Source organism: Engraulis encrasicolus, chromosome 3, assembly GCF_034702125.1.
Source record: "Engraulis encrasicolus isolate BLACKSEA-1 chromosome 3, IST_EnEncr_1.0, whole genome shotgun sequence".
NCBI classification, from domain to species: Eukaryota; Metazoa; Chordata; class Actinopteri; order Clupeiformes; family Engraulidae; genus Engraulis; species Engraulis encrasicolus.
This window is the reverse complement of record NC_085859.1, coordinates 54,400,631-54,425,187: the sequence shown is the minus strand read 5'-3', so window position 1 is coordinate 54,425,187 and position 24,557 is coordinate 54,400,631. Positions and strand designations below refer to the sequence as shown.

Genomic DNA, 24,557 nt, shown 5'->3' with positions numbered 1-24,557 from the left:
GCATTGTGGGCTGGCAGATCAGATACTTTCTCAATATCTACAGTATATATGAGAAATGGAGTAACTTGAATTGGGGGGTCACTGCCTAAAAAGGTTGAAAACTACTGTTCTAGATGGCAGCCATCTTGAATTTCACGGCCAAAACAAATTTGTATTATCAAAATGATGTCAGATTTTGAATCCTCATGGTTGAGTTGTATGAAAAAGTGCCTTCATGCATGATTCTATGTCATTCAGATCAAAAGTTATTTCTTAGAAATGGCGCTGGATGCCATTTGTCTCTAGCAAAAAATGCCGGGATTTTTGGGAGGGACATGGGGGCTAAACCTTTTCTAAAGGGTCCATAGAGGTCAAATCAATCATCAAAACATCCTTGCCAGAGGATGGTCACGGAACGTCACATTATGACCCGACTGTTTAATTCTCATCAACCACAAACCTTGATCTTTTTTTACCTTTCAGATGACTTCTGCATAGCCTACTTGTAATTTACTGTCCACAACTGAACTCAGTATGAGCAGACCTTTCATTTGAGCCTAATATTAAGGCTCTCTGACGATTTTGAAAAAAATGACATTTAAAGAGCCAAAAGTGGCAGCCATCTTGAATTTGAAGGTCAAAAATAGGTCAAATCAATAAATCTACACCATTTGTGAATTTCTTGCCCCAAATAGTCTCAGAAACGATGTATTATGCAGAATTGTGGGCAAAACCATTAAAAAGCTATTTTCCAGCTTGGCTGGCAGCAGCCATTTGGGATATAGGGCTCTAAAAAAAATTCCCCACATTTTTGTGAGGGGCACCCCGGCTCAATTTTTTATTTAACCTTTATAGATGACAAATCCAGTGAGAAACGAACCTTTCCTCTCCACGGTCACGGAACTGCTATAAATGACCCAACTAATTACTGTACTGTACTGTATTGTTCTGTACTGTACTGTACTGTACTGTACTTAAAGTGGCCATGCCACTCTAATTACATAGCCATGTCCACCTTTTTTTCATAATCCTTGGTGTTCTCTGACCTGGTATGCAACATTATTTTAGCTGAAAAGTTATTTGATGGTGTATTTCAAAGCATTTTATTGCGCCCAAAAACACCTCTCAGGAGAACTAAGCGGTTTGTCCATAATGTTTATGAGCTTTGCACTGATTGGCTCAGCTGTTGCTAGAGAACCACGTCATTGTAGAGAACATGTTCTACTGAGGACTCGCAGGCTGCCCTCAGCCTTTGAGATAAAAGAAAAGAAAAATAAGCGTTGCTAAATGTGAAAATGATTGTGCTGAGTAGCGTTACTCCACACTTGCGCAGATTTAAAATGTACAAAACCTTATTGCATTCTGCGCCACTAGATGGCATATTTGGGGCATACAGATCCTGGGAGGAGGAGAAGAAGAAGTGCATGTTGTTGCTGCTAGCCACGTACTCACTCTGCCTGCGGTGGATTGTTTTATTCCGTGTCAATTTAAAACTACTTCAGTAAATGTATTAACTTTACACCGAGCCTCTTCATTGCCTACTACAAAGCAACTTTATGCACCAGTTCGTCACTGATGGCTCATCAACGCGGCGGCATCCTCGTCATGGGACAACGGGTAAGATGCTAACCTACAACACCACTCAATGTTGTATTTTTTTTTTTGCTTCAGGCAGGCCTTCATATTTTTATTTTTCTTCTCGGACGTATTGTGTAGGTTAACTTGGTTTCACTCGTTACGTTTGATCCAAGTGGATTTCATTGTTGTTTCAGACACAACGTTTGCACAATGCGTCAAGAAGTAAGCTTATTTCAATGTTGTTGTATTGTGTTCAAAAGGTGTTGAATTGTTAGACATGTAGAAACACATTTAGGACAGACTACCGCTGTGAAAGACTATCTTGGGCCGTAACAACTGGCGACTGCAGATGTTAGAAAAGCAGTGGAGATTGGACGTAAGTGTCACTCTTAATCTGGGGTGTATTCATTTAGACCAGGACTGAGACTTTTGTTTTGATCAATCACTGGGTTTATCACCTGGAGTCGCCCCTCAAAAGAAAGAAAAGCACAGCCAGAACTCTAAATTAACATTGCAATCAGCCAAATGCTGGTGAAAACTCAGGTTGGCTGGTACTAAATAAAACTTAGTAGCCACTTTGACCCATTGGTGAATATGCCTGGCTAGGCTAGTGAGATGAAACATCTATTAGCCATTTTGGCTGGTGATGAAAAAGGTTCATTTGAAGTCTTGAGCACCGCATACCTGTTATCAGTGTATCTCATCATTATGCTGTATCCTCATTCTGAAGCATCTATTACTGAACTGCACACATTTACACTTTATGCATATCTAGGGGTACATGCATATTTTTTTAATCTTTCCATTTATGCTATACCTCCAGTGTAGGCCTATAATGTAATAGGATGTATATATTTATACATGGATGTATATAATTTTGTCATTGCAGGTTCATCAGAGTCAGGTGGTCAGCACCCAAACTAAAACCATGGGTCATGGTGAAGAAGGATGAGAGACTGTTCTATGTGCCCAGGATTCGTCAGGATGGTGTCCAAGAATTACATCCTAGCAGCACAGGTAAAGAAATGAATAGTGAGTTGTGATTAATATTATTTAGCCTACTGGCTGGCATCACATTTTTAAATTCAGACAACCTAGAGCTACATCAGGTAATTATTCAATCAGTACTGTAACAGTACAGGGGTTAGACAACGAAGCATCTTGGTGTCAGAAGCTGACGCAGAGTGTGAAGGTTCAATTAGCAGGGTAATAAGAGCACAGTTCTCTTCAAAATATTGCAATTCACACACCATAACAGGTTAAAAAATTAGACATTTTTGGTGGGCTATATGTGCTTTGCTCTTTCCCTGTTAATTGAGCCTTCACACACTGCTCTTTAGTGCAATGTGCAATTAATGTAGACTGGCCACCAAGGTGGTCCAATTTATTCATGAAACGTCCCACACCAAAATGTCAGGTGTTTTCATTGTCTAACACCTGTATATTACAATGCATTACCATATTAATTTAAATAACATGTTTTCCTTTTTTATCAGAACAGGACGCCATCATGAAGAAGTTGCCTGTGGGGCTTCGCTTGGGCTTTGCCAGCGCCTCACTATCAGTGCTGCTGGTCTCCTTATCCACCGTGCCTACCCCCACATTCCTCCCTTGATGCATTCATCTCCTGACCTGTACCTGCTGTGGTAGTAGTCAGTGATGACACACAGTAGTTGTGATAATAACATACATGTATATGAAATAACTGAAATGATGTCCGTCCAGGCATTTCCTTTGGTATTTTATTATCCAGTATATGTATGTATCCAGTTACATGGGTATTTTGGTGCCTGGATTATACGGCATGTAAGTAATAATATGAACTCAGGTCAGGATACCACAGTAGTTCAGACAACCATTCATTAATATAAAATGCACATGTGTTATATGTCCATCCCAGGATAGACGTCCCCTCGTATCACCTTCGTAACCCTAAAATGCATGTGTACTTTGTGTCTAAAAATAAAGTCTATGAACAACTGAATGATCTGATTAATACATTGAAATGGTGTGGTGCAGATGCTGAAATGGGGAAGTTAATTGGTTAAACTTGGCTTGGTGTGCTGGACCTCGGTCTCTTCCATCCAATCTCAGCCATCAGGTCATTGCTCTTCTCACCTGGAGAAATGGAAAGATATACTTAAATTACAATTTTTATCACAAACAACCAAGTTTATCACAGTGAATTGGTTACTGTCCCTGCAGCATTGTGGGGCTAAGTGCCTTGCTCAAGGGCACTTCAGCCATGATGGAGATGAGGAGAGAGGTAAAGATGGGTTTCGCACCTGCCCCAATATTAAGACCACCTCCCTAACCATTAGGCTGACTGATGTCTCATTTTGGAAGGCAGACAATTTTGTGAAAACATTAAGTGTTGCACTTAACATTAATTACAAGGACAACATGAAGTGTGCATCCCAATATGTGACCTTGCCTCCTCCACTTGTGCTTGTCTCCTCGTCCCACCTCCTGGCCCCTCCTCCGTGGAGAAAACGATAAAGTTTCCCAGCTGTCAGCCTCGCCACAACAACTTTTGAGGGACTGTTTTTCATTCACCATCCCACTTGCAAATGAGAAAAAGACTTTACAATTGAGCTTTTGAAAAGATATTGAAATATAATGCTGTTGTCAGTGATATCATGACGAGAAGCAAGTGGAGGAGGCAAGGTCGCATATTAAAACACACTCGAAGGCTGGGTAGGCCTGTGCAGGTTATGGATAATGTGACTGGCATTTCATGACAGCATCTTATGAAGAGTAAGCCTACTACTATAGGAAATTCGACACTAGAGATGGTTTACTTTTACATTTAAACCATAACACTGAACTTCATAGCCTTTCTTTTTTACTAAGAGCACTAAAAAAATGCCGTGTTTATGTACAGGCATTACACAGCCCTCAATAGCTCAGCATAACAATATCTTAGCATAGCGCCAGTTGCTGCTATGGCATAAGGTTAGCTAGGTAGAACATAGCTCTGCATCATTGATGCTTTCTTATGGAAAGCATCTTGAATTGAAATGTCATCTACATGACACCTTACACTTTAATTGCCTATATTTTACGTATTAAGAGGTTACAGTGTAAAACAAATGTTGAAAGACACTTACCAGGTGCTAGCTACTCGGTGAGTAGTTGGAAGTTTTTTTCCGGATGGATCCACCTCAGCTTTCTTCTTTTAGGCTATTTTTAAGTATCCAGTGAAAAGTCATGGATGGTTTGTTGCCATTTCTACATGTGCAATCCTCAGCACAATGGGTGTTTATGCTGTTTAGTTATCAGTGATATGAGTAAGGTTTGGTTACGAGTTGCCAAGATGCTCCATTCATAATGTTTATGAATTTTGACTCGTCGAAAGTGGGCGTGGCCAAACGGCGGGTAGTCAGGGTGACGTAAGCCTGCCCTGTTTTTTCGATTGGCCAGGTTTAGCCGTTTTGTTATTTTCATAAACTACAACAATCAAACGAAATAAAAAAAATCTTTCACATTAACACGACCAGGAAAACATATTCTGAACTGTTATAACATATAATCATGCAAGAAGGTTTAAAAAAATTGGCATGGCCTCTTTAATTAAACTGCACCGTTCTGTATGCTACTGTACTGTACTGCACTGTACTGTGCTGTACTGCACTGCACTGTACTGTAATAGAACTGAAACATGTAGAATATGATGCAAAAAGGAATGAGTTATGTTACTGTTACCATTCAAAATCTTGAAGTCTTGTCTCGCTAACTCACCAGTTTAATTCTAAATCACCAGAAATGAAACCCCATTGAAAATGAATGGGGTTTTATTTTTGTGGGTTAGAATTAAACTGGTGATTTAACACCAAAACGTGGCACGGAAATCTACAGGGTATATTGAAGAGTGAAGTGTGGGGCACCAGGCCAACAAAGAAGAACAGCTGACAGCAAAGCATCAAGGATATCTGGGCTTCCATAACTCCCATGCACTGTTTTTGCCATTGACTTCAATGTTAAACGCATCATGGCCGTTATGAAGACAGAGAATGTCCTAACCAAGTATTGAACATTGCATGTTATGTAGAAAGTACCAAATTTCAACTGATTTAATGTGACCCGAATTTTGATGAAGAAAAATGTGATTTTATTAAAATATTCTAATAATGCGAATTCCCCAATTCATGGTTTTTTGAGCTGGAAGGCCAACGTATATAAAAAGACAAAATTTCATGATTGGAATAGTTCAAAAACTGGGCCATGAATCTACAATCCATGACAGTTTAACATTATTGATGGAATTATGGAAAAAAATCAACTTTTTCATGCTATTCTAATGAAAAGGCCTGGAGCTGTATTTATCATCAAATCTTCACTTCACACATTGTTTGGGTCAGTCAATAGCAGCCTAATTTAATTAGCATTCCTGTAATTGATGTATTTAATTAGCTTCTGTAATAGCCCTTTCTTAACTTGAGATAAGATGTGCAAACCAACTTAGGAAACGCTGTTCTGTAATACGATTTCCCAAAATTCGGTCCTAAAGTGCCGTTGCCGCGGTAACTAGATAGATAAGATAAGATTCTCAAGATAGGAAGTTTCTGTAATACGCCCCCAGGAGAGGAAGTCATCCCTGTCCTGAAAACAGCTCTGTCTTTCTTTCCCTCTCTGCCTTTTCTTCTCACTTTAAAGTGTCTTATCCTGGATGAGATTTGATGTGAGGGGATGCAGACAGACATCTGTGTGTGCACATGTGTGTGTTTGAGTCTGTATGTGCTTGTCTGGTGTGTGTGTGTTCGTGCGTGCGTGCGTGTGTGTGTGCGTGCGTGCATGCTCTTTCTCTATCTCTCTCACTCTCTCTCTTTCTGTCTCAGGATTAGTTGAAAGCTGATTGAGTGTGGTGGAAGCACAGTGGCTTACACAAGGCACTGCCTTTGAAGTCAAGCAGCAATGATTTTTTTTTCTGAAATGTGTCACTTCTTTTGGGCCATTCAGAACTGGCACAAAAGTTTGAGAATAACCGGACAAATAGACCAGCCGCGACGCGATTGAAGCGACAGAGCGATACGCGTGATTGAAGCGACTACAGTATGCCCGTTACAAGCAGAAGGCAAAGCATTCAAACATTCCCATTGGCTGTGGTCACTGACCTCTCTTGTGGGTGGTCGGCGAACCACGTCATAGAAAGTTAAAAGGATTTCAACTTCAAACTGTCGCTCTCGTCGCGCAAATCACCTCTTGTCTCCACAATCGCTTTTGTTGCGTGACTCAATACAAAGTCAATTACTTCCGTTGCTCGCCTCGCTCTTGTCGCGGTAGGTGTATTTGTGCGGTAAAAAGAATGTGAACAGGGAAGGTGTGTGTGTTTGTTTGTGTGTGTGTGTGTGTGTGTGTGTGTGTGTGTGTGTGTGTGTGTGTGTGTGTGTGTGTGTGTCTGTGTCTGTGTCTGTGTGTGAGAGAGTCTGAGAGTGTGTGTGTGTGTGTGTGTGTGTGTGTGTGTCTGTCTGTCTGTCTGTCTGTCTGTCTGTCTGTCTGTCTGCACACTCATCTCATTCCTCTCGCTCTCCATTTTCCTATTTTTGCCCCCTTTCTCTTTCTTGGCCTGCTTCCCTCCACCACCACCCTCTCTCAGTCTTCTATTCTGTTGGTGGGTTCAGTCTACAGCAATGTCTGGGTGTTTTGAATCCTCTTCCTGTCTGAAGTGCTGCTCTTGGCTATAGATAAACATGCAGACTCGCAAAATCTCAATCACACACTCACTGACAGACTCACAAGCTTAAACACTAGCAAACTCACACACAGACTCACAATCTCACTCAATGACTTTCTCTCAGACACAAATTCACTCACTGACTCACAAAGTCTCTTACTGACTCTTAAGACTCTGCCTGCAGAGTCACACACTCATTCTGGATCAGACTGCTGTTGGATCCCCCAGCACCACCTGAGACAGTATCTAGGCCAGTAGAGCTAGTACTGTTAGGCTTAGAGTCTAGGGTGGGGAACATTTTTCATTCGAGGGGCCACTTCAAATTTGATAAAGTCCTTTAAGGACCATACTATGAACTTAAACCAGGATTTCCCCCTGCACTTTAGGCCTATATTGAAGGCAGCCACCTTTATAACAGACTCCATCTTCACTAGGTCCCCTGAACATATAACTTAAGTGCATCGCAAATGTAATTTCCAAGATTGCTTTACAAAACATGTCATATTTCATGTCTATCTGCATAATATTAAAATTATACCCACCGCTTTAGACGTACAGCTCTGGCATGTGGTTGTGGTGTGGCTCACTCATGGCTGAGGTGCATCTTCCCTTTTCATTCTGATAGTACATGTATGTAGACATGTAAGCCTTGTGCAAATCTCCCATCATACTCTTTGGGTTCTCATTAACTTCTTTACAAGCTCTGAGAAGATGACAAGGGCTTAATATCCAATCGCCACAAGTCACAGACCTTTAGAGATTTCACAAGGATGCAAACTCCATCTCATGCATCTCCCAGGGGAGGAGATCAGGAGTCAGCAGGTGATCTCTCCTGGACTGCTGCTCTGCTGCTTAACACTGTTTCTCACTCAGTCACCATTACATCCACACTGATTTAGACCAAGCATGCCAAGCTTAGTGTTAAGTAATGTGCTACTACTCGGCCATTGTCATTCTGGTAACAACAAATTAATAACGCCGTGTTTTAATGGGTTAAACACTGAGTTTACAAGGGACTTCCATGCACTCACAATCATAAAAAATATGACTGACTAGAGAGTTGAAGGTGACTATGGCTTTGACTGCTCAGCTCTCTGACTGCCCCCAGCTGTCTCCAAGATGACACTTGGACTGTGCTTGACATCCCATTGTATCAGAATTCAGTTTAAAGTCACAAAGTCTGGCCTGAGGTTAACACCTTGTCTGGCTGGCTGGCTGAGTAATGCCAGTGGCGTACTTCCTCAGCATACTGACCAGGTCTAACCTTTGGAAAGACGTGCGGTGCCAAAGCACATTCCTTCTAACAACAAAGTTTCAGCAGAGGGAAGAGGCAGAAGGGGGAAACAGAACGGAACGGGACAATGGAATTACCACTCACCTTACACAAGTTCTAGAATGGAGCATCAGAGCTGGCACTAAGTAGGCCTTGATTTTGGATTTATTTAGCTAATTCAATGAAGCCAATTAATTTCAACAACACAATCACCATACTGTTCTGCTGCTGCTAGCACAATATAGCATGTCTCGCTCGGGCTGAGTAATAGGGTTTAATTAAACTGTTGGTGCATTTTGTTGTGGATTAAAAGGGTGTGTGTAATTGTGCTAGCATGGGGCTTGTTCGGTGTCTACTTGCATATTTGGCAGGATGTTGAAGCTTGGTGGTTTTGTGAAATACAATTCTGTATTTATGTCACCTCTGATGAGACAGAGAAGGGAGAGGGAGTATTAGCTGGAGATTAGAACATGCAGTTGACATAGAAACAAACCCACACATCAACTGGCATGCTTGAAAGGGCCATAAAAGCATGAGCAGGCTCATTAGACCTACTGTACACAGAGACATACACATTGAGAAATGTGTGTACACATACAAACATAAAGATATACAGTACATAGAGTGGAGACGCACACACACACAAACACACACACAGCACACTGCAGTGACAGACAGCTGGACTGTAGCTCTAAAACACACACACACACACACACACACACACACACACACACACACACACACACACACACACACACACACACACACACACACACACACACACACACACACACACACACACACACACACACACACACACACACACACACAGTATTTCTCCAGAGGCAGCAACATGAGTGGAAGGCCGACACAGGTTGTAGATTTTAATTGAACAACAGTATTGTATTCGACAGATAAACAAGCCGTTTAAGCACTAAACAGCACTGAGCACTCTAGGGCAGGTACGCCCGATTAACTATTTATCACTCCTTACTACCACAACCACTGGAGGACTGGGAGGGACACACACACATATGAAGACGCACACAAACACACGCACACACACTCTCCCTCTCTCTCTCTCTCTCTCTCTCTCTCTCTCTCTCTCTCTCTCTCTCTCACACACACACACACACACACATACACACACACACTGTGCACATAACCTAGAGAGAGAGAGAGAGAGAGAGAGAGAGAGAGAGAGAGAGAGAGAGAGTGAGAGAGAGGGAGAAAGAGAGAGAGAGAGAGAGAGAGAGAGAGAGAGAGTGTGACTCACCGCCCCAGGCTGTTCAGCTGATGCAAGTATTCAGTCAGGAAACTCCTTGTCCGTCGCACCTCTTTATTGTGTCCCCAGTGCAACATCAGACCCCTGCAGCCCCTAATGACATTAGTTCCCCCCCTTCCTGTTCCATCAGCTCTTCCTCATTGGCTGACTCTCGATGCATCGGGTGAAGCGATTAGTGCTGAGGACAGCCAGAGTTCACAGCAGCCAGAGCCTCACAACACACAACTTTAGACACATGCTGCCTTGATGAAAACTTTAACTTTTGCTTAATGCAAGAGAATATAGTCAAGCCAAGTTTTTCCTCTTTTTTTGACAGTTGTTGTGAATGCATTCTGTACATGCACACCAGCACAAGTGTGTGTTACTAATGCCTGTGTGTTTGTGTGTGTGTGTATGTGTGTGTGTGTGTGTGCCTGCGTGCGTGCGTGAGTGCGTGTGTGTGACTATTAGTGTGTTTGTTTATATTGATGCCTGTTCTGAGTACCACAGGGGCCCCATTTTGGCAGTAAGGACATGGCAGTTGGGGGAATAACACGGAAAAACGGAAATGTAATTACTATCGCTGATGTCGCTGCCGTTGTTGTGATTGTTGTTTTTGTCATTCCCAAATCAGCAGAACTGAACAGTCTCCAGGAGCTCTCTCCTTATTGTTCCTTACTGGCACTCACTGTGTGCGGGTGGTTCGTTAGCCACAGTGCGAGAGTCATTTCACACTGATTTTCCCCAATGAATGAGGAGCCAGCCCACTGCCTGGAGAGCTGTGTGTGTGTGTGTGTGTGTGTGTGTGTGTGTGTGTGTGTGTGTGTGTGTGTGTGTGTGTGTGTGTGTGTGTGTGTGTGTGTGTGTGTGTGTGTGTGTGTGTGTGTTTTAAATGTGTGGTAAATTAATGAGTGTTTCCTCACTGGGCGCTAGAGGGGAGAGACAGGCTGATGATCCGCCTCTGTGTGTTCAGCTGATAAGACTCAGCACTCACTCAACTGGCTCTCAGGCTGTCAGGGTGTGTGTGATAGGAGTCATGTGTACTGTAGATATGTGTGTGAGAGAGAGAGACAAACAGAGAGAGAGTTCTGTTTCAGTCTAATCGTTTTGGCATCTCTATGCTCTCAGCTGTACGATTGGCCGAAGACCTTTGCAATCACGCCGGAGGTCCAATGAGCTGCGTCGTGGGCAGGAGGTCCATTTTGTCAAAACCGAATGGTTGTGCGTGAATAGACACCTTGACTTCTCTTAAAGGTGGGGTTGCAGGTATGACATCACATTGGGGGAACTCCCCCAGGATTCTAAGGTTCTACATAGACTCCTATGAGCCTGCGGAACCCCCAACGTGATGTCATAATGGTACATTTTCTTAAAATGGTTAACCTGCAACCCCACCTTTAACCCATGGGGTTCAATATGATATCAGGTTCAGGCTAGGACAGTCAAGTTCATCCACACCAGACTTTGTCATCCTTGTCTTTATGGACCTTGCTTTGTACACTGGTGCACAGCCATGTTGGAAGAGGAAGGGGTCTGCTCCAAACTGTTCCCAAAAGGTCGGGAGCATGGAATTGTTCAAAATGTGTTGTTATCCTGAAGTGACTTCCAATGGAACTTTTGCCTGGCTCTTGCCTGACCTGTAGTTCCCCGCAGGTTCGTGAGCTCCACTTCTAGGTCTGGGAGTATGTAGCAGGATTCCATTTTTCGAGTCAAAAAATAATTGGAGCATTGCTTCAATATCAACAAATTCCTTCAAAAACGTTTTCTGTTTGTCATGCCCCGACCTGCCATGCCCAGACCTGCCAGGAGATGCCGCCAGTCTGCCTCAGTCCCTGGTAATCAGCCTGGGAAACCCCAGACACCTAGGCCGTGCTCTGCCCCTGCCACGCACCCTGGGAGACCCCGTGGCAGGTGATCAGTGGAATCACCTGCAGCTCACTCTGTAGCTCAGTGTGCAGAGTACTTAAGCCATTTGACTCTTGTGTTTCATTGCTCGGTCATGAGGATTCCCTGTCAACGCAAACCTTGAACTTTTTCTCTGGACGAACTCTGTTGCCCTTGCTTTTGAGGAACCTTCGCTTGTGAACTTTGCTGTTGTACCCCCTCTGGTCGTAAGACAATTCCTTTGTTCTGATTTTGATGCCGAAGAGACTTTGTATTGATAACCTACAATCCTGTGTTCTGAGTTTGATGCTGAAACGACTTTATGTTGAAGACCTGAAAGAAAAGACTTTTGTTCATTATCACTTTCCCATGTTGAAGAAGATTTATGTTTGAAGACTTACCTTTGTTTTCTTGATCACCTGTGGAGAAGAATTTATTTACCTGAGTTTCTGTTGGAAGATCTGTGAACCAATAAATCCCACTCACTTGACCATGATCTTTTGTCTCCTGCATTAGTGCTCTGCTTGAATTGTAACAGCATGACCGAGCCACTTAAGAGCACTGCGGAGACTGAAGACCTTCAAGCAGTAGTAGGCAGAATGGGAGAGGCCTACGGTGAACAAGAGAGACGCGTCCACAAGATGGCACAAACCATGGAACGAATGAACACCTCTCTCCAGACTCTCTCTCAAGCTGTGGCCAGGATCAACATCAAACCGCCGTCTCCTGCTCCAGAGACAGTACCGTCACCAGCCCCTACAGCCACAGGCCCACGTCCAGATGTAAGCCTCCCTTCTCCTCAGATTTTCGATGGGGACCCAGAAACCTGCCGTGGATTCTTAATCCAGTGTGCCCTATCCTTCCAACTACACCCCAGCAGTTTCCCCACTGAAGAGTCGAAGGTGGCATACATCACCATCCTGATGTCAGGAAAGCCATTAGTCTGGGCTACAGCGCTCTGGGAGAAAGACTCAAACCTCTGCCACAATGCGTCCGACTTCATAGCCCAAGTCCAAGCAGTCTTTGCTTCCCCCACTAGCCAAAGAGAATCAGCCAAGCGCCTTCTTCAACTGAAACAAGGCAAGCGGTCTGCTGCAGAGTACGCCATTGAATTCCGCACCTTGGCAACAGAAGCTGGCTGGGAGGGGGATTGTCTGATGGCCACCTTTTACCATGGGCTCCAAGACAGCCTGAAAGACGCACTTGTAAACCGAGAGTGGGGTCACAACGTGGAGGAGTTAATGGCCCTCACCTCTGAGTTAGACATACGAGCTCGTGAGCGCAGAAGAGAACGCACCTCCAATTTTCATTTGCCTACATCCCTACAAAAAGGAACATCAACAAACCTGCCTCCTCTCAGAGAAGCAAAGGAGCCCATACAGCTGGGACGGTCTCGAATTACCCAAGAAGAAAAGGACCGACGAAGACGAGAGAACCTGTGCTTGTACTGTGGAGAGGCTGGTCACTTCTGTGACAAATGCGCAGAGCTTTTGGGAAAAGGCAACGCTCACTAGGAAAGAGAGGACCTCTAGTGAGCAGAGCAGCAAGGTCCTCTCGCCCTACCTCACAACTGCAACTCCCAGTAACCCTTGAATGGGAGAACGCCCCCAATGGCCACACACCACTCAAGGCACTAGTAGACTCGGGGGCTGAGGAAAACCTCATGGATATCGCTCTGGCCAAAAGACTCCACGTACCCATTGAGGTGAGTCCCTCTTCATACTCTGTTCAGGCTCTAGATGGCCGGCCCCTAGGGTCAGGCAAAATAGAGTATGTCACCAAGCCCCTAACATTGAGAGTGGGTAGTAATCATGTAGAGTCCTGCAAGTTCTTCCTCATTTCTTCCCCAAAAGAAACTTTGGTACTGGGTTACCCCTGGCTAAGAGCCCACAACCCCCAGTTTGATTGGAAGAAGGGAGAGCTACTATCCTGGAGTCCCAAGTGTTCTAAGACTTGCGAAAGTAAAGCACCTGAACCCCATTGCGCTTATGGAGCTACTGTTGAACGAGGCAAAAAATTGTCTTCAGAATTGCCAGAAGTAGATCTCACTCTTGTTCCTCGAGAATACCATGACCTCGCAGAAGTTTTTTCTAAAACTAAAGCTTGTTCTCTTCCCCCTCATAGACCTTATGATATGGCTATTGATCTCCTTCCAGGAACCATGCCACCAAGAGGAAGACCATATGCGTTGTCTATACCGGAGACCAAAGCAATGGAGGAGTACGTCCATGAGTGCCTCAGTAACGGTTTGATACGCCCGTCCACATCACCTGCATCAGCAGGATTTTTCTTTGTATCCAAGAAAGATGGTGGTCTCCGCCCTTGCATTGATTATAGGGGCTTGAACAAAATCACCGTCAAAAACAAGTATCCACTCCCCTTAATGTCCACAGCCTTTGATCTTCTCAGAGGGGCAAAGATTTTCTCTAAGCTGGACCTACGCAATGCGTATCATCTTGTCCGTGTCAGAAGTGGGGATGAGTGGAAGACTGCATTTAGTACCCCCCGTGGCCACTATGAGTATAAAGTCATGCCTTTTGGTCTCTCTAACTGCCCTTCTGTCTTTCAGGCATTAGTGAACGATGTGCTGAGAGAATTGACCAACAGATGTGTCTTTGTATTTTTAGATGACATACTCATATTCTCTGAAGATATCGAATCTCATGTTCTGCAGGTCCGCCAAGTGCTCAAATTGCTGCTGGAGAATAAGCTTTATGTCAAGTTGGAGAAAAGCCAGTTCCATGTGACTGACACATCCTTCCTAGGATTCCAAATCTCTCCGGAGGGCGTCTCCATGGATCCAGGAAAGGTGCAAGCTGTACTTGACTGGCCTGAGCCAACATCTCTGAAGCAGGTACAGCGCTTTATTGGTTTTGCAAATTTCTATAGGCGCTTTATCAGAAACTTCAGCAGTGTTGCAGCACCCATCACCACACTCACCCGAGGCAGATCATCCAAGATCAAATGGACAACGGAAGCCCAGGCAGCCTTCGATTCTCTAAAACGCCACTTCACCACCGCACCGATCCTACGGCACCCAGACACTACTCTTCCATTTGTGGTCGAGGTGGACGCCTCCAGTACTGGAGTAGGGGCAATCCTGTCTCAAAGATCTCTCCAAGATGGTAAGGTCCATCCATGTGCATTTTACTCAAAAAAGTTGACTCCCACTGAACAGAGATATAATGCAGGGGATCGGGAGTTACTAGCTGTCAAGCTAGCATTGGAAGAATGGAGGCATTGGCTAGAGGGGGCTACACAGCAATTTCAAGTACTAACTGACCACAAAAACTTGCAGTATCTGAAGGAAGCTAAGAGACTTAACCCCCGTCAGGCACGCTGGGCTCTGTTTTTTAATCGCTTTGATTTTATACTCACCTACAGGCCGGGTTCCAAGAACACCAAAGCAGACGCCCTCTCCCGTCAGCACGACTGCACCGAAGACACTGCTCCCCCAGAGAACATCATACCCCAAAACCGAGTGATCGGGCAAGTGCGCCTTGCTTTGGAGGAATCCATCCTTCAGGCTCAGAAGATGGAGCCAGATCCTGGAGGTGGGCCATCTGGATGCTTGTTTGTACCCTCTGCAATGCGCACTGAGGTACTGAAATGGGGCCACAATGAACACTGGGTTGGGCACCCAGGAGAGCAGCGAACACTGGAGTTTCTCACCCGCCGTTTTTGGTGGTCCAATATGCCTAAACAAGTCATTGAATATGTCAAGGCCTGCACTGTATGCACCGCCCAGAAGCCCACACACCAAGCCCCTGCAGGCCTGCTTCGTCCACTCCCTATTCCCAGTCGTCCATGGTCACATCTCTCCATGGATTTTATCTCTGGGCTACCAGAATCTGAAGGCAACACAGTCATTTTTGTAATTGTTGACCGCTTCTCTAAAGCATCTCACTTTGTCCCCCTTCCCAAGCTACCCACAGCCAAGGAGACCGCTGAAGTCGTGCTGAAGGAGGTGGTCCGGTACCATGGAGTCCCAGCTGATGTAGTGTCTGACCGCGGCCCACAATTTGTGTCCAGGTATTGGAAAGCCTTCTGGTCCCTTTTTAACACCTCTGTCAGTCTCTCCTCAGGATTTCACCCCCAGTCAAATGGGCAGACTGAGAGGATGAACCAGGAGCTGGAAAAGTACCTGCGCTGTGTGATCGCTGACAACCCAAAGTCCTGGTGCAAGATGCTTCTCTGGGCAGAGATTGCCCATAATCAATTGACCTCCACCTCTACTGGTATGTGTCCATTTGAAACTCAATATGGTTACTTACCCCCATTCTTTCCCTCTGAGCAGCCCAAAGTCAATGTCCCCTCTGCTGAGGCTGCTGTGGCTAGATGTAAGCGAGCCTGGAAGCGGGCCCGGGCGGCCCTGAAGCGATCCTCAATGCGTGCCCAGCGGCAGGCCAACCGCAGGAGAAGGGCGAACCCATCTTTCAGGACAGGCCAGAGGGTGTGGCTGTGCACCCGGGACCTCCCTCTGAGAGTCCAGTCCAAGAAATTCAAGCCACGCTACATTGGCCCGTTCAAAGTGGTCCGGTGCATAAATCCAGTGGCCTACCAACTCGCCCTGCCCAGGGCTCTTCGGGTGAGTCCAGTTTTCCATGTTTCTCTGTTGAAGCCAGTCCTAACATCCCCTTTGTCTCCTCCGACACCCCCACCCCCACCTCCCCGTCTTCTGACAGATGGTCCTGTGTATACGGTCAAGCGCCTCCTGGACTCCCGACGAGTGGGCCGGGGGGAGCAGTTCCTGGTCGACTGGCTTGGCTATGGTCCGGAGGAGCGCTGCTGGGTGCCGTCACGTTACATCGTGGACAAATCACTCATCCGTGATTTCCGCCGGGGCCGTCCTGAGGCTCCTGGACCGTCGGGTGACGGTCGTAAGGAGGGGGGCACTGTCATGCCCCGACCTGCCATGCCCAGACCTGCCAGGAGATGCCGCCAGTCTGCCTCAGTCCCTGGTAATCAGCCTGGGAAACCCCAGACACCTAGGCCTGGCCCTGCCCCTGCCAAGCACCCTGGGAGACCCCGTGGCAGGTGATCAGTGGAATCACCTGCAGCTCACTCTGTAGCTCAGTGTGCAGAGTACTTAAGCCATTTGACTCTTGTGTTTCATTGCTCGGTCATGAGGATTCCCTGTCAACGCAAACCTTGAACTTTTTCTCTGGACGAACTCTGTTGCCCTTGCTTTTGAGGAACCTTCGCTTGTGAACTTTGCTGTTGTACCCCCTCTGGTCGTAAGACAATTCCTTTGTTCTGATTTTGATGCCGAAGAGACTTTGTATTGATAACCTACAATCCTGTGTTCTGAGTTTGATGCTGAAACGACTTTATGTTGAAGACCTAAAAGAAAAGACTTTTGTTCATTATCACTTTCCCATGTTGAAGAAGATTTATGTTTGAAGACTTACCTTTGTTTTCTTGATCACCTGTGGAGAAGAATTTATTTACCTGAGTTTCTGTTGGAAGATCTGTGAACCAATAAATCCCACTCACTTGACCATGATCTTTTGTCTCCTGCATTAGTGCTCTGCTTGAATTGTAACACTGTTGATCTCTAAATCGTCAATTTAGTCGATAATATGTCCTGTGATTCCTCAATGCGAGCTGCCATTAATGTTGAAGTAATAAATGCTCCAATTATTTTTTTAGTGGAGAAATGGAATCCTGCTACATGCTCCCAGACCTCTGTGTGTGTTGAGCGCCACCAGGGTGCTCCAGATCTACACACACACACACAAAGGTCTTGTAGGAACCAGGCTGCTGGAATTAGGGGCCGAGCCCAAATCCTGAAAAACAGCCACACACAATAATTCCCCCTCCACCAAATTTCACACTCAACCCAATGCAGTCTGGAATGTACCATTCTCCTGGCAACCTCCAAACCCAGACTCGTCCATCAGATTTCCTTGTGGAAAGGCGTGACTCATCAATCCAGAGAACATGTCTCCACTGCTCTAGTCCAAGTGTGGCATGTTTACACCCCTGCATCCAGCGGTGTAGTGGGGATTTTTAAAGTGGGGGTGCACGATTTTTAACGTCGACATCAAATAATTAGGCAACTTATCATGTCAATCCCCCTAACTGTCCTTAATCTACCATCATTGTTTCTCCGTTTTCATCTGTTTGGTCAATCACTTGCAATACTGCTATGTCATCATTCCTTTTTGTATTCAAACATGGGCAGAAGATTTTTTTTTAAATCTCACTTCAGGAGAAGTGGGATTGTGTGTGCGTGTGCATGCGCGCGCGCGTGTATGTGCCTGTGTGTGTGAGCGTATTCCCTGAATCACTTCTTATTTTACTGTATGTGACAGTGGGTCCATATCAACACATTCAATCTAATCCGGCATTCATGTGTTCCTATGATAGGATTCATATTACGTGTGTGTGTGTGTGTGTGTGTGTGTGTGTGTGTGTGTGTGTGTGTGTGTGTGTGTGTGTGTGTGTGTGTGTGTGTGTGTGTGTGTGTGTGTGAGGCAGTTGATAATCTGATGTTAAAATGGGATGGTCAGCACAGAGCCGATCACACAGTCACAATTCAATTCACATTTTGTGGCATAAGCACTTTGGCGCAGGTGTGTGTGTGTGTGTGTGTGTGTGTGTGTGTGTGTGTGTGTGTGTGTGTGTGTGTGTGTGTGTGTGTGTGTGTGTGTGTGTGTGTGTGTGTGTGTGTGTGTGTGGGGATTTTTAAAGTGGGGGTGCACGATTTTTAACGTCGACATCAAATAATTAGGCAACTTATCATGTCAATCCCCCTAACTGTCCTTAATCTACCATCATTGTTTCTCCGTTTTCATCTGTTTGGTCAATCACTTGCAATACTGCTATGTGATCATTCCTTTTTGTATTCAAACATGGGCAGAAGATTTTTTTTTAAATCTCACTTCAGGAGAAGTGGGTGGACTGCGTACCCCGGTGTACCACGCCCACTACACCACTGCCTGCATCCAATACTTTGCATCGCACTTGGTGACGTATGGCTTGGATTCAGCTGCTCGGCCAGGGAAACCCTTTCCACGAAGCTGCATACTGTACCTTGGCTAAGCTGAAGGTGAAATGTTTGGAGCTTTGTGGACATTGACTGCAGAAAGTCGAACACCTCTGTCCATGGCCTACCCTTTCGTGACTCAGTTACTGTTGTCCCCAAACTCTTCCATTTGTTATAATATAGCTGAAAGTTGAATGTGGAATATTAAGGAAGGAGGAAATTTCATGACTGGATTTATTGCACAGGTGGCATTCTATGACAGTTCCACACACTGGAGCTCACCTAGCTGGTTCTCATGACCCTGATGTGTGTGTGTGTGTGTGTGTGTGTGTGTGTGTGTGTGTGTGTGTGTGTGTGTGTGTGTGTGTGTGTGTGTGTGTGTGTGTGTGTGTGTGTGTGTGTGTGTGTGTGTGTGTGTGTGTGTTTGTGTGTGTGTGTGACACTGTGTGTGACTGAGCTGGTTCTCATGCCCCTGGTGTGTGTGTGTGCGTGTGTGTGTGTGTGTGCGTGTGCGTGTGCATGCGCGCGCGTGTGTGTGCCTGTGTGTGTGAGCGTATTCCCTGAATCACTTCTTATTTTAGTGTACAGTATGTGACAGTGGGTCCATATCAACACATTCAATCTAATCCGGCATTCATGTGTTCCTAGGATTCTTATTACTGGTGTGTGTGTGTGTGTGTGTGTGTGTGTGTGTGTGTGTGTGTGTGTGTGTGTGTGTGTGTGTGTGTGTGTGTGTGTGTGTGTGTGTGTGTGTGTGTGTGTGTGTGTGTGTGTGTGTGTGTGTGTGAGGCAGTTGATAATCTGATGTTAAAATGGGATGGTCAGCACAGAGCCGATCACACAGTCACAATTCAATTCACATTTTGTGGCATAAGCACTTTGGCGCAGGTGTGTGTGTGTGTGTGTGTGTGTGTGTGTGTGTGTGTGTGTGTGTGTGTGTGTGTGTGTGTGTGCTGATGAGAGGTTTTCAATGTGTGCAAACATGCGTGTGTTTGTTGGCATGTGCATAGTATGTGGGTGTATGTGAGCATTCATGTATGTGCGTGTATATGCAGGGCCGGCCCTAACCAATTTGGCGCCCTAGGCAAGAATTTAGATGGCGCCCCTTGCATCTGAAAAAAAAATACACTGCTGGAGTACATATACTCAAGAAGTCAAATAGCTTTGTTTTGCAATTGTTTTATTTAAGAATTTGTGGAAAATGTGGAATAGCAATAGGCCCACTTGATGCTGCTGTGTCACCAGGCTGGGTTGCAAGGGTGGAGGTAGGTGGAGGCCCACTTGATACTGCTGTGTCACTAGGCTGTGTTGCAGGGGTGGAGGTACCTGTAAGTGGATGCCCACTTGATGCTGCTGTGTCACCAGGCTGGGTTGCAAGGGTGGAGGTAGCTGGAGGCCCACTTGATGCTGCTGTGTCACTAGGCTGGGTTGCAGGGGTGGAGGTAGCTGGTGAGCTTGATTCTGCTGCATCACTGGTGCTGGTAGAAGAGGTGGAAGAGGTGGATGCAACAGGAGGATTGTCAAGGGTTGGATGGAGGAATCTAAGCATAGCATCTGAAAAGAAGAGAAGTAAACACTATTCAAACAAATTATGTGAAACAACAAATAAAAGGATAACACAAAAAGAACATGAAATGACAAATAAAAAGAACACATTTTTAAACTATTGTCCAGCATATTAACAACAGCTAAAATGCTTGTTATACTAGTAATTGTATATTGGTAGGCCTACTGTATATTAGTAGGCCAGGCCTTATGATATCAATGTCATTGTAATTACAGTGGAATGCAAATAATCAAGAAAGCTTGCAAAGAAATAATCAGCAATAAACTTAAGTATTATTAAGATAACTTATATATTGCATATAGGAATGTACACAGAAGGAAAGTTCAACACTATAATATGAACAGCAGGCTTACATAGCCTAATGTAGACACAGGGGAATAAATAGCATTTTGATTAACAGAGTATTAAAGCCTAGGAAATAGTTAGCTAACCAGATGTCAAAATACATGGTAGGCCTACCCTACTACTACTAAACAGCAACAACACTTGGTGGATAATAAATGGACAGAGGAAGATAAGGACTACTGATTTCCATTATAGCTTGCCTTGGGCACTTCTATCAAAGTCAGTCAGGTGTTGTTACTAGAAAAGTCTCCCTGCTTTCATAAATAGATGCCGTTAGCACGAGCTAGTAGTTATTGATTAGCGATATGATGTGAACAGTTTACCGTTCTCAATTAATATTCCTTGTGTAACAGGAAACATAATCATCATGGCATCATCTTTACTGTACATACCTCGGTCTTTGCTGCGTTTCTCCTCTTCTTCTTTCCTTTTTTTCTTCCCCTGAGCACCGGACAGTTTATGACGTCTGGACATTGTCCAACTTGACCTGACGTTTCAGCTTGGCTGGTTGATATGACGCATTTACAACAATAACAAACAAAAACGGCCAACTCCCCAAGCTGCAGGTAAAGTCTGTTTAGACAGAGGGAGGATGTGGAGAGGCAGGGAGACTCTTAAATAATATAGAATCATCGTCATTGTTATTATTATAGGTATTTCTAAACGGTAAAATGAAAATAAAAGAAAACATGATACCACCTTTCAAAATAGAGGATATTTTTTCCCTCCCCAATTTCTGGCGCTGTGGTGCCCCCTCATGGCCAGCGCCCTTAGCAAACAGTTAAGATGCCTAATGGGCGGGCCGGCTGTGTGTATATGTGATCCCCACCAGTCTGATCCCCAGTAAATGAGCTTCTGATATGAGAAAACAAAACAATACCTTGCAGGATCATTTCCATGTGTGCTGTTTACCAAGAAGTCATATTTCCAGTGTGCAGTCCAGGGTGAATAATCATAGCCTGGTAAACCAGCGCCACCCGCGGGGCGCCAACATTTTTCAGCTGCGAGTGGGTCTGGCCTCGGATCTGAGAACGTTTTGAACACTGTGCCCTGCGTCTGGCAAAACCAATTACAACGCAGAGATTTGTTTTGAATCGGGCAGGGTTTTGAGGGAGTGACGACAAAGCTTGCAACACTGGGGAAAGCACATCAACGGCAAAGATCGCCGATTGGTCAGAGCACCGGCACGGTTTGAAAAAACAACAGGTTGTTCTCATCAGCAATCGTCCGAGGTAACGTTCATCCGGGCCAGACTAAATTTCTCCGGTCTCACATTTAGGCTGGTTTATCAGGCTAGAATAATCAGCCTCTGCACTTAACTGAGATGCTTCTGTCTGAAGTTTTTGCACCTTTCTGAAACAAAATATACCACAATGCACTGCAATGCACAGATGGCAGGACCAGACTATGTGGCAGGGAACATGTCATGTTCTTGTCTGAACAGCAGAGTACTCCTCCTTGTTTTAATTACTGGTACCTGTTTGATACCCTCAGGCTCCTGTAGAGATTTGGGATGTGAGGGGGTGTAGAGGGGAGGTGTGGATATGGAAAAGGGGATGGTTATTGTCTCACTCCTTTCTAAATATATCTCAGACTGCAGTGTGTGTATGTGTGTGTGTGTGTGCGTGCGTGCATGTGTGCGTGCAGATGTGTATGTTACAGCAGTAAGAAGTAGGGCTGGGCGATATTGAGAAAAACAATAATCTCGATTAGTGTCTGCTATATCTCGATGTACGATATATATCTCAATATCTATGCAAGGGAAAAAAAACCCCACGAAATTCAGCAAAGGTTTTTCTTTTTATTTAAGTGCAAACCCCCCCCCCCCCAAAAAAAAAAAATCCAAGCAAAGTTTTTTTTTATTTTTTTTAAAGCTCAGTGGCTATCTAGCCAAAAGATATTCAATGTTGAAATTACAATGTTCTGTTTGTTATTTTAATGAAGATAATATGTACAAAAATAAAAAATATAACAAAGCATAAAAATGCTTAATATTATAAACCATGTGAGATCAAAGGCTAGACTAGAGTCAGAAAGGTGTCAGGCCCGTTGCTCCGGACCGCTTCCAGGCAGAGCGAAAATAAACTGGTCTTTGTTCCTAGACGGCACAATTTGTGAAGCGAGGGGTGCATCGTCAGTATGCAGCGGTGATACACAGAAAACGGCAGTAATAAACGCTTATTGGTGTCACAGTATGCACTTATAAAAACAGCGGTAACTTTCTAGAAACACTTAAATCATATTTTAGTTGTTTATTATCAGTTCAAAGTGGTTTCCAATGATTGGGAAACGCATCACGGCTGTATTAGCACAGCCGGTTTACCCCACTCTGGTTGTTTGGGACAAAGATGTCTGACAAAAAGCGTCACGGACGGACGGACCAACGGACAAAGCCTCTTATAGAGATGCTCCTCATCAGAGGCTCTAAATCCGAAATAACGCCATATTATTGAGCCGTTCGTCCTTTTCTTTGGAACAAATTCTGCTGTTTCGGCTTCTTCTGTGGGCGCCGCCATGTTGAAAGAGTTTATCAACACAAACACACGCCGCTACACGCAAGGGGAGGGGGAGGAGGAGGAGGAGCAGGGGGAGGGGAGCCAGCTCTGTTGGGGGGGAAACACACGCAAGGAGGAGGCGGGGCGGACCGCTCCACAGCACAGAAGGGAAATCAGAGTGGCGAAATCTTAAGCATTTACAGCCTAAACTCGAGATATTCGATATGTCAAAATATTAATCGATTGATTATTAATCGAATGTGTTCTCCAAGATCTCAGGACCTTCAGGTCAGCCTGTCTAGCACATACTGCAGAATGCATGTGTGTGCGTGTGTGTGTGTGTGTGTGTGTGTGTGCGTGTGTGTGTGTGTGTGTGTGTGCGTGCGTGCATCTTGTTGTGAGTCTATCAAAGCTAGGCTACCTTGAGAGTACAGCTAGATAGATGAGATAATGAGAGAGATAGAGAAAAAAACATGCATACGTATGTCTATGAAGTGAATAAAAGAAACTGACAAATATTTGTAGGTTTGTTCACAAAACACTAATCAGACACACACACACACACACACACACACACACACACACACACACACACACACACACACACACACACACACACACACAGTCAATCTCGCAAACCATCTTGACAGTGACTTCCTATTTGTGACCTTTTGTCGTTTGTCTTGTCATGACAACAGATGATCCAGCGGCATGAGGATGGCTCGGTCAACTTCTTCCGAGGCTGGCTGGCGTACCGTGAGGGCTTCGGCAAGATCACCGGAGAACACTGGCTGGGTGAGTGCTTGATTGTGCGCCTGTGCCCGTGTGTGTTTGAATTATTTCCTTTTGAATGTATTGGTAACACTTTATAATAATGTCTGCTTACATGTATAAAGACTATCTACAAATAATATGTTCAAGATTGTACAAACCTTTTAACATAGTATTTTTTAGTGGTGTGCATTGGCACTGCCCTCACGATTCTATTCAATTGCGATTCTGGAGGTAACGATTTGATTCGAATCGATTCAATCCGATTCTACGATGCATTGCAATGCATTACATTTTCTACTAAAAGCAAGGCAAATTTTTCATCATTCATTAAGCAATACAAGCAGTCAGATACTGAACAACATTTTATTTTCTGTTTTCTGTGTCAGTCTTACTGTTTTCAATGCTTTGAAGTGCTTTAATTAAATTAAACGTTCATTTGCTCCGGAAATATCCACAGAAGTAATTGAAACTTGAAAAAATATGCCGCATCGATTATGGCACTTGCCGAATCGATTATTGAATTTTCATGCCCCGCATTGCGATGCATTGTCGAATCGATTATTGTTGACACCACTAGTATTTTTTATTCATTTACAAACAATTTGTAAATATTTTATAAATAGACACGGGCAGTCATGGGTAAGTGATTAGGGTGTCAGACTTGTACCCCAAAGGTTGCCGGTGCGACTTCTACCCGCCAGGTTGTTGGGGGTAGTAATTAACCAGTGCTCTC

At 44.7% G+C, this 24,557-nt stretch overlaps 1 protein-coding gene and 1 long non-coding RNA gene across 2 annotated transcripts in view; both read left to right on the top strand.

Moving 5' to 3' along the window:
• Positions 1-24,557, top strand: part of LOC134446377 (fibrinogen C domain-containing protein 1-A-like) — a 138,757-nt gene that overhangs the window by 81,287 nt on the left and 32,913 nt on the right. The window contains exon 5 of the mRNA XM_063195739.1: positions 23,749-23,845. Coding sequence (XP_063051809.1) covers positions 23,749-23,845 — 97 coding nt within the window. The remainder of the gene's footprint in view (positions 1-23,748; positions 23,846-24,557) is intronic.
• LOC134446378 (uncharacterized) lies at positions 976-3,541 on the top strand. The gene is made up of 3 exons (XR_010034409.1): positions 976-1,596; positions 2,447-2,574; positions 3,054-3,541. It is a non-coding gene; the product is annotated as an uncharacterized LOC134446378 (long non-coding RNA).